We start from the raw sequence: 11,807 nt of genomic DNA on the forward strand, positions 1-11,807 counted from the left end.
CCTGCATCCTTCCCAGCTGCCAGCAGAGTTACCCAGTGCACCGTGAAAGAAAGGCAACGTCCCTGTCCATGCCTGCTGGACCATGAGTCAGCAGTAATATACACCTTACTGCTGACTGCCCTGTCCAACGAGGCCGACATTGCCTTCCACATGCTGGTAGAGAGCCGGAATGGCCTTCCGTGAAAAGAAATGGCGTTTGGGAACCTGCCACTGAGGTACCGCACATTCCACAAATTCACGAAAGGGGGCAGAGTCTACCAGCTGAAAAGGCAGCAGTTGCAGTGCTAGCAATTTGGCCAAGCTAGCATTCAGACGCTGAGCATGTGGATGGCTGGGACTGAATTTCTTTCGATGGTTTAGCAACTGGGATAGGGAAATTTGCCTGCTAAAATCTGATGTTGGTGTACCGCTAACAGATTGGCTGCAAGTACTTGGGACACCTATTTCTATACATTCATTCCTCTCAGTGCAGGTTTCTGAGAGGACTGGAGGTATAGTGGGGTTGGAGATCCCAGCTGATGAGGAGTAAGGAGAGGTCCGCCTTGTTCTTTGATGTGGGTCTTTAAAATGCTGTTGCCAATGGACTGCATGGGAGGTTGTCATATGTCTGGTCAAGCATGTGGTGCCCAAGAAACTGCTGTTTTGGCAACGCTTGATACGCTTCAGACATATGTTGCAAACAGCAACGGTGCGATCTGCTGCACACATATCAAAAAAGGCCCACAGCAAAGAACTTTTAAAAATATGTGGGGAGTCAGCAGCGCCTTGCACCTGCTTAGCTCTGCGGTGTGATGCAATAGGGTGGCTGCCCTTAAGCTGCCCCCTGGAGGGCATCCTGCCTCATTGGAGATGTGCCTCCTTCTCCTCTCTTCTATCAGGCACCCAAGTAGAGTCAGTGACCTCATCATCCTCTCCCTCCTCGTCACTGGAGAAAACTTGGCAGTATGCTGCAGCTCGGGGAACATGACTGCCAATTTATTGACCTTCTTAGGCACCCCCTCTCTCTAGGCTCATGTTACTCCCTTCCTCAACCTGGGTACCAACATCGGAGCCTTCAAATCGCTGCGCATCCTCCTGTATGTACCCGACACTGTGGTCGAATAGTTTGGGGGGACTCCTCCGTGCATGATGGTGGGGCTAAGGAAGGAGTGACTGTTGACATGGAGCCGACTGAATAGGGTGCTTTGGCAGCTGCATTGGCAGGCAAACTACTCTGAGCCTGGGTGACAGAGGATGAGGAGGGCTTTGTTATCCATTCCACCAACTCTTCTGCATCTTGTGGCTCAATAACACGGCCAGCTGCAGAAAAAAGGACAAGCGTGCCCCATGGCCACGTGCTGAGGATATACCGTGTCCATGACCAGCACCGTCGACTGTAGACACAAAGCCTGATTGCCTTCTTTTAGTGGCCTGTGAGCATCTGCCTCTCCTTGGTGGCCTTCCGGACATGCTGTAAATATTGTTTAGCAAAACCACACTACACTGTATTGTGTACTGTGCACACCACCAGAAAAGTAGTAGCAACTGCACTAGGAGTGCATGGTACTGTGTACACCAACAGAATTGTAATAACAACTATGGGTGTACTGTATGTATTGTGTACTGTGTACACCACCAGGAAAGTAGTAGCAAGTGCACTAGGGGTGCACGCTACTGTGTACACCAACAGAAGTGTAATAACAACTATGGGTGTACTGTATGTATTTTGTACTGTGTACACCACCAGGAAAGTAGTAGAAACTGCACTATGGGTGCACGGTACTGTGTACACCAACAGAAGTGTAGTAGCAACTATGGGTGCACTGTATGTATTGTGTACACCACCAGGAAAGTAGTAGCAACTGCACTAGGGGTGCACAGTACTGTGTACACCAACGGAAGTTTAAAAACAACTATGGGTGCACTGTATGTATTGTGTACTGTGTACACCACCAGAAAAGTAGTAGCAACTGCACTAGGGGTGCAAGGTACTGTGTAAACCAACAGAAGTGTAATAACAACTATGGGTGTACTGTATGTATTGTGTACTGTGTACACCACCAGAAAAGTATTATCAACTACACTAGGGGTGCACGGTACTGTGTACACCAACAGAAGTGTACTAACAACTATGGGTGCACTGTATGTTTTGTGTACACCACCAGGAAAGTAGTAGCAACTGCACTAGGGGTGCACGGTACTGTGTACACCAACAGAAGTTTAACAACAACTATGGGTGCACTGTATGTATTGTGTACACCACCAGGAAAGTAGTAGCAGCTGCACTAGGGGTGCATGGTACTGTGTACACCAACAGAAGTGTAATAACAACTATGGGTGTACTGTATGTATTGTGTACTGTGTACACCACCAGGGAAGTAGAAAAGTAGTAGCAACTGCACTAGGGGTGCACGGTACTGTGTACACCAACAGAAGTGTAATAACAACTATGGGTGCACTGTATGTATTGTGTACACCACCAGGAAAGTAGTAGCAGCTGCACTAGGGGTGTATGGTACTGTGTACACCAACAGAAGTGTAATAACAACTATGGGTGTACTGTATGTATTGTGTACTGTGTACACCACCAGAAAAGTATTATCAACTCCACTAGGGGTGCACGGTACTGTGTACACCAACAGAAGTGTACTAACAACTATGGGTGCACTGTATGTTTTGTGTACACCACCAGGAAAGTAGTAGCAACTGCACTAGGGGTGCACAGTACTGTGTACACCAACAGAAGTTTAATAACAACTATGGGTGCACTGTATGTATTGTGTACACCACCAGGAAAGTAGTAGCAGCTGCACTAGGGGTGCATGGTACTGTGTACACCAACAGAAGTGTAATAACAACTATGGGTGTACTGTATGTATTGTGTACTGTGTACACCACCAGGGAAGTAGAAAAGTAGTAGCAACTGCACTAGGGGTGCACAGTACTGTGTACACCAACAGAAGTGTAATAACAACTATGGGTGCACTGTATGTATTGTGTACACCACCAGGAAAGTAGTAGCAGCTGCACTAGGGGTGTATGGTACTGTGTACACCAACAGAAGTGTAATAACAACTATTGGTGTACTGTATGTATTGTGTACTGTGTACACCACCAGGGAAGTAGTAGCAACTGCACTAGGGGTGCACAGTACTGTGTACACCAATATAAGTGTAATAACAACTATAGGTGCACTGCATGTATTGTGTACACCACCAGGAAAGTAGTAGCAACTGCACTAGGGATGCACGGTACTGTGTACACCAACGGAAGTTTAATAACAACTATGGGTGTACTGTATGTATTTTGTACTGTGTACACCAGCATAAAAGTAGTAGCAACTGCACTATGGTGCATGGTACAGTGTACACCAACAGAAGTGTAATAACAACTATGGGTGCACTGTATGTATTGTGTAAACCACCAGGAAAGTAGTAGCAACTGCACTTGGGGTGTACAGTACTGTGTATCATGCACCAACAGAAGTGTAGTAACAACTATGGGTGTACTGTATTGTGTACACCACCAGAAAAGTAGTAGCAACTGCACTAAGGATGCACGGTACTGTACACTCCAACAGAAGTGTAATAACAACTATGGGTATACTGTATTGTGTACACCACCAGAAAAGTAGTAGCAACTGCACTAGGGGTGCACGGTACTGTGTACACCAACAGAAGTTTAACAACAACTATGGGTGCACTGTATGTATTGTGTACACCACCAGGAAAGTAGTAGCAGCTGCACTAGGGGTGCATGGTACTGTGTACACCAACAGAAGTGTAATAACAACTATGGGTGTACTGTATGTATTGTGTACTGTGTACACCACCAGGGAAGTAGAAAAGTAGTAGCAACTGCACTAGGGGTGCACGGTACTGTGTACACCAACAGAAGTGTAATAACAACTATGGGTGCACTGTATGTATTGTGTACACCACCAGGAAAGTAGTAGCAGCTGCACTAGGGGTGTATGGTACTGTGTACACCAACAGAAGTGTAATAACAACTATGGGTGTACTGTATGTATTGTGTACTGTGTACACCACCAGAAAAGTATTATCAACTCCACTAGGGGTGCACGGTACTGTGTACACCAACAGAAGTGTACTAACAACTATGGGTGCACTGTATGTTTTGTGTACACCACCAGGAAAGTAGTAGCAACTGCACTAGGGGTGCACAGTACTGTGTACACCAACAGAAGTTTAATAACAACTATGGGTGCACTGTATGTATTGTGTACACCACCAGGAAAGTAGTAGCAGCTGCACTAGGGGTGCATGGTACTGTGTACACCAACAGAAGTGTAATAACAACTATGGGTGTACTGTATGTATTGTGTACTGTGTACACCACCAGGGAAGTAGTAGCAACTGCACTAGGGGTGCACAGTACTGTGTACACCAATATAAGTGTAATAACAACTATAGGTGCACTGCATGTATTGTGTACACCACCAGGAAAGTAGTAGCAACTGCACTAGGGGTGCACGGTACTGTGTACACCAACAGAAGTGTAATAACAACTATGGGTGTACTGTATGTATTATGTACTGTGTACACCACCAGAAAAGTAGTAGCAAGTGCACTAGGGGTGCACGGTACTGTGTACACCAACAGAAGTGTAATAACAACTATGGGTGTACTGTATGTATTGTGTACACCACCAGGAAAGTAGTAACAACTGCACTAGGGATGCACGGTACTGTGTACACCAACGGAAGTTTAACAACAACTATGGGTGTACTGTATGTATTTTGTACTGTGTACACCAGCATAAAAGTAGTAGCAACTGCACTATGGTGCATGGTACAGTGTACACCAACAGAAGTGTAATAACAACTATGGGTGCACTGTATGTATTGTGTAAACCACCAGGAAAGTAGTAGCAACTGCACTTGGGGTGTACAGTACTGTGTATCATGCACCAACAGAAGTGTAGTAACAACTATGGGTGTACTGTATTGTGTACACCACCAGAAAAGTAGTAGCAACTGCACTAAGGATGCACGGTACTGTACACTCCAACAGAAGTGTAATAACAACTATGGGTGTACTGTATGTATTGTGTACTGTGTACACCACCAGAAAAGTATTATCAACTACACTAGGGGTGCACGGTACTGTGTACACCAACAGAAGTGTACTAACAACTATGGATGCACTGTATGTTTTGTGTACACCACCAGGAAAGTAGTAGCAACTGCACTAGGGGTGCACGGTACTGTGTACACCAACAGAAGTTTAACAACAACTATGGGTGCACTGTATGTATTGTGTACTGTGTACACCACCAGGGAAGTAGAAAAGTAGTAGCAACTGCACTAGGGGTGCACGGTACTGTGTACACCAACAGAAGTGTAATAACAACTATGGGTGCACTGTATGTATTGTGTACACCACCAGGAAAGTAGTAGCAGCTGCACTAGGGGTGTATGGTACTGTGTACACCAACAGAAGTGTAATAACAACTATGGGTGTACTGTATGTATTGTGTACTGTGTACACCACCAGAAAAGTATTATCAACTCCACTAGGGGTGCACGGTACTGTGTACACCAACAGAAGTGTACTAACAACTATGGGTGCACTGTATGTTTTGTGTACACCACCAGGAAAGTAGTAGCAACTGCACTAGGGGTGCACAGTACTGTGTACACCAACAGAAGTTTAATAACAACTATGGGTGCACTGTATGTATTGTGTACACCACCAGGAAAGTAGTAGCAGCTGCACTAGGGGTGCATGGTACTGTGTACACCAACAGAAGTGTAATAACAACTATGGGTGTACTGTATGTATTGTGTACTGTGTACACCACCAGGGAAGTAGAAAAGTAGTAGCAACTGCACTAGGGGTGCACAGTACTGTGTACACCAACAGAAGTGTAATAACAACTATGGGTGCACTGTATGTATTGTGTACACCACCAGGAAAGTAGTAGCAGCTGCACTAGGGGTGTATGGTACTGTGTACACCAACAGAAGTGTAATAACAACTATTGGTGTACTGTATGTATTGTGTACTGTGTACACCACCAGGGAAGTAGTAGCAACTGCACTAGGGGTGCACAGTACTTTTTACACCAATATAAGTGTAATAACAACTATAGGTGCACTGCATGTATTGTGTACACCACCAGGAAAGTAGTAGCAACTGCACTAGGGATGCACGGTACTGTGTACACCAACGGAAGTTTAATAACAACTATGGGTGTACTGTATGTATTTTGTACTGTGTACACCAGCATAAAAGTAGTAGCAACTGCACTATGGTGCATGGTACAGTGTACACCAACAGAAGTGTAATAACAACTATGGGTGCACTGTATGTATTGTGTAAACCACCAGGAAAGTAGTAGCAACTGCACTTGGGGTGTACAGTACTGTGTATCATGCACCAACAGAAGTGTAGTAACAACTATGGGTGTACTGTATTGTGTACACCACCAGAAAAGTAGTAGCAACTGCACTAAGGATGCACGGTACTGTACACTCCAACAGAAGTGTAATAACAACTATGGGTATACTGTATTGTGTACACCACCAGAAAAGTAGTAGCAACTGCACTAGGGGTGCACGGTACTGTGTACACCAACAGAAGTTTAACAACAACTATGGGTGCACTGTATGTATTGTGTACACCACCAGGAAAGTAGTAGCAGCTGCACTAGGGGTGCATGGTACTGTGTACACCAACAGAAGTGTAATAACAACTATGGGTGTACTGTATGTATTGTGTACTGTGTACACCACCAGGGAAGTAGAAAAGTAGTAGCAACTGCACTAGGGGTGCACGGTACTGTGTACACCAACAGAAGTGTAATAACAACTATGGGTGCACTGTATGTATTGTGTACACCACCAGGAAAGTAGTAGCAGCTGCACTAGGGGTGTATGGTACTGTGTACACCAACAGAAGTGTAATAACAACTATGGGTGTACTGTATGTATTGTGTACTGTGTACACCACCAGAAAAGTATTATCAACTCCACTAGGGGTGCACGGTACTGTGTACACCAACAGAAGTGTACTAACAACTATGGGTGCACTGTATGTTTTGTGTACACCACCAGGAAAGTAGTAGCAACTGCACTAGGGGTGCACAGTACTGTGTACACCAACAGAAGTTTAATAACAACTATGGGTGCACTGTATGTATTGTGTACACCACCAGGAAAGTAGTAGCAGCTGCACTAGGGGTGCATGGTACTGTGTACATCAACAGAAGTGTAATAACAACTATGGGTGTACTGTATGTATTATGTACTGTGTACACCACCAGAAAAGTAGTAGCAAGTGCACTAGGGGTGCACGGTACTGTGTACACCAACAGAAGTGTAATAACAACTATGGGTGTACTGTATGTATTGTGTACACCACCAGGAAAGTAGTAACAACTGCACTAGGGATGCACGGTACTGTGTACACCAACGGAAGTTTAATAACAACTATGGGTGTACTGTATGTATTTTGTACTGTGTACACCAGCATAAAAGTAGTAGCAACTGCACTATGGTGCATGGTACAGTGTACACCAACAGAAGTGTAATAACAACTATGGGTGCACTGTATGTATTGTGTAAACCACCAGGAAAGTAGTAGCAACTGCACTTGGGGTGTACAGTACTGTGTATCATGCACCAACAGAAGTGTAGTAACAACTATGGGTGTACTGTATTGTGTACACCACCAGAAAAGTAGTAGCAACTGCACTAAGGATGCACGGTACTGTACACTCCAACAGAAGTGTAATAACAACTATGGGTATACTGTATTGTGTACACCACCAGAAAAGTAGTAGCAACTGCACTATGGGTGCACGGTACTGTGTACATCAACAGAAGTGTAATAACAACTATGGGTGTACTGTGTACACCACTAGAAAAGTAGTAGCAACTGCACTATGGGTGCACAGTACTGTGTACACTGCCTGAACTATATTAGAAAAAGTACACCAGAAACGGCCTGCAGTCAGATATAGGTAAACTGGATACAGTGGATATACCGTATATATATATATATATATATATATATATGACTGTCTGTATATATATATATTAAATACACTGCAGCTAACTGAATAACCTGCCTGCCTGAAGTATATAAGAAAAAGTACACCAGGAACGGCCTGCAGCTGCAGTCACATATAGCTAAACTGGATACAGTGTATATATATATATATATATATATATATATATATATATATATATATATATATATATACACACACACGAGACTTCTGTGTATATATATATATATATTAAATATTAAATAGACTGCAGCTAAGTAACCTGCCTGCTTGCTCAATCTAAATGACACTCTCTCTCCATCCACGCCAACAACACACTACATGGGGCCGATGTGCAGGCAGCTTTATATAGTGTGGGGCATGGACTTAGTCCCCCTTAACCATGATTGGCAAAAGGCACCCTGCCTTTGGCCAATTATGGCTCTTTTAGCTGAGGGTGCTGGGATTGGCCAAAGCATGCAGGTCATGGTGCATGCTTTGGCCAATCATCATACAGCAATGCACTGCGCTCCTGCAGTGCATTATGGGCCGTTACGTCACATAAAAAGAGTATGTGAACAAGTTAGAAAGTACAAACGTGAAATTTAAAAATTAAAAAGGCAATAGTAACACAACATATTGCCTATAATGTGAAAGCATTCTTTGAAGGGATTACAAATTCACACATGATTATTTGAATATATGTGTTTTTGTGCATAAGACCCCTTTCACACTGGAGCGTTTTCAGGCCCTTTTGGGCTAAAAAGAGCGCCTTTAGAGCGCCTGAAAAACACCTCCTCTGCAATCCCAGCGTGAAAGCCCGTGTGCTTTCACACTGGAGCGATGCGCTGGCAGGACGTTAAAAAAGTCCCGCAAGCAGCATCTTTGGGGCGGTGAACGAGCGGTGTATACACTGAAATGAATGGACAACGAAATGAATGGCGATACACAAGCGCATTTAACCCTTCATTCGGCCGCTAGTGGGGGTAAAAAGCACCCCACTAGCGGCCAAATAGCGCCGCTAAAATGACGGTAAAGGGCTGCAAAAACTAGCGGCATTTTACCGTCAACGCCCGCTCACCCCAGGGCGATAGGGGTCTTATGTAAAATTATTTAGCTAAAATGCTGTAATGAGGATTCTTTTATGCTCAAATACATGCTTATAGGATTGAGAGTTAAAGGTTACGTAGTTGTGTAAACAATATTGCTACAAATCTTGGCTAAGCAATCCATCAATACTTAAAATATGTCATACCAGCATGATGATGACTTTCATTCCATCTAATCGGATTTTATCGAAGATGTCAGGGAGTCTTGAAAAATTTTTGCCCAAAGTGAAATCCATTTGCCTCTCCATGTAATCAATGTCAGCATACTGCACATCCTGAGAGGACACAATACATATTCAGTGCACAGCAATGAGTTTTTACAGTAATGCAAGGATTGTGACAGATTGTACACTTATGCCGCGTACACACGATCGGACATTACGACAACAAAACCGTGGATTTTTTTCCGACGGATGTTGGCTCAAACTTGCCTTGCATACACACGGTCACACAAATGTTGTCGGAAATTCCGAACGTCAAGAACCCGGTGACATACATGTATGACGAGCTGAGAAAATGAAGTTCAATAGCCAGTGCGGCTCTTCTGCTTGATTCCGAGCATGCGTGGAATTTTGTGTGTCGGCATTGTGTACACACACTCGGAATTTCCGATAACAAGTTTGTTGTCAGAAAATTTGAGAACCAGCTCTCAAACATTTGCAAATTTCCGATGGAGCATATACACGGTCGGAATTTCCGACAACAAGCTCACATAGAACATTTGTTGTCGGAAATTCCGACCGTGTGTACGCGGAATATGAATAACAATGCACAGGTTTTAAAAAACTAAAATATATAGACAATACAATGTGCAAGAACTCATAAAACTAGTCACAGGTGGAGATGGGCCGAACATCCCCCTGTTCGGTTCACATCCAGAACATGCGAACAGGCGAAAAATTTGTTTGAATACACGAACACCGTTAAAGTCTATGGGACACGAACATGAAAAATCAAAAGTGCTAATTTTAAAGGTTAATATGCAAGTTATTGTGGGGACCTGGGTCCTGCCCCAGGGGACATTAATCAATGCAAAAAAAGTTTTAAAATGGCAGTTTTTTCGGGAGCAGTGATTTTAATTATGCTTAAAGTGAAACAATCAAAGTGAAATATTCTCTTAAATTTCGGACCTGGGGGGTGTCTATAGTATGCCTGTAAAGTATTGCATGTTTCCCGTGTTTATAACAGTCTGAGAGCAAAATAAAATTTCTAAAGGAAAAAAAAATTATTTAAAAGTGCTAGGGCTAGCACCGGCTATTAATGGATTGTCAGTCCCGACAATACACATAAAAGTCATTGAAAAATAAATTTAAAAAATGCGTAGGGGTCCCCCAAAATTCCATTACCAGGCCCTTCAGGTCTGGTATGGATATTAAGGGGAACTCCTAGCCAAAATAAAAAAAAATATGGTGTGGCGTTCCCCCCAAAAATCCATACCAGACCTTTTAAGGGGAACTCCGCCTTTTAAGGGAGTTCCCCTTAATATCCATACTGGTCCTGAAGGACCTGGCAATGGAATTTTGGGGGAACCCATTTTTTTTTTCAATGACTTTCAATTATTTTTATGTGTATTGTCGGGACCGACAATTCATTAATAGCCGGCACTAGCGCTAGCACTTTTAAATGACTTTTTTTTTCCTTTAGAAATGTCATTTTGCTCTCGGACTGTTATAAACACGGGAAACATGCGCTACTGTACAGGCATACTATAGACACCCCCCAGGTACGAAATTTAAAGGAATATTTCACTTTTATTGTTTCACTTTAAGCATAATTAAAATCACTGCATTATTAAAATCACTGCTCCCAAAAAAATGTCCATTTTTAAAACTTTTTTTTGCATTGATACATTGATACATATCCCCTGGGGCAGGACCCGGGTGCCCCAAACACTTTTTACGACAATAACTTGCATATTAACCTCTAAAATTAGCACTTTAGATTTCTTCCATAGACTTTTAAAGGGTGTTCCGCGGCTTTTTGAATTTGCCGCGAACACCCCAAATTGTTCACTGTTCGGTGAATGGGCGAACAGCCAATGCTCGAGTCTAACTCATGTTCGACTCGAACAGAAAGCCCATCCCTAGTCACAGGCATTGTTCATTAGTTTGCCCACAATAAGCTATTGAAAGGTCACAGAGTAAAGTATGTATAAATAGATAGAGACAATATATTCTATATTAGCCGGCCATTCTCTCTTTATAATGGAATGAGGAAAAAAGGGGGGAGAAGAAGAAATTAAGGGACTTTTAGGAAGCCATGATCTGGTAAAATCATGTATTTCCATCCCTCGGGACTTTTAATGATATCATGACCTGGTAAGGACATAGACATCCATCCCATTTGTATATTGAAGAAAAGGGGTATATAACCATATACCAGGGGTGTGGGACTTTGTGTGAAGCATATGACAGCCCAAAGAATGATAGGGTGAATAATAAAGGAATTTTATTGTACATTGCATAATACATACAAATTCAAAATAGCACAGGTAATTAAACATACAAAGGTATTGAGACTATTAAGCACAATTCATAATGAATATGCTGGTAACATTAAGGGTATGCATAATTCACAATGATGACTCTACATTGATAATAAATAGGTCATATCAAAAGGTAAAAATATTTAGTAAATATATTTTTAAAATTCCCATGTTCACCATAAAATACAGATGTATGCCATTGATAAGAAAAGATATAGCCT

The 11,807-nt window shown here is 42.8% G+C and overlaps 1 protein-coding gene across 2 annotated transcripts in view; it reads right to left on the reverse strand.

Moving 5' to 3' along the window:
- The window catches only part of SI (sucrase-isomaltase), a 470,126-nt gene that overhangs the window by 89,912 nt on the left and 368,407 nt on the right, over positions 1-11,807 (reverse strand). For both annotated transcript variants that reach the window (XM_073626133.1, XM_073626134.1), the window contains exon 54: positions 9,248-9,376. In XM_073626133.1, coding sequence (XP_073482234.1) covers positions 9,248-9,376 — 129 coding nt within the window. The remainder of the gene's footprint in view (positions 1-9,247; positions 9,377-11,807) is intronic.

This window comes from Aquarana catesbeiana, linkage group LG04 (assembly GCF_042186555.1).
Source record: "Aquarana catesbeiana isolate 2022-GZ linkage group LG04, ASM4218655v1, whole genome shotgun sequence".
Classification (NCBI taxonomy): Eukaryota; Metazoa; Chordata; class Amphibia; order Anura; family Ranidae; genus Aquarana; species Aquarana catesbeiana.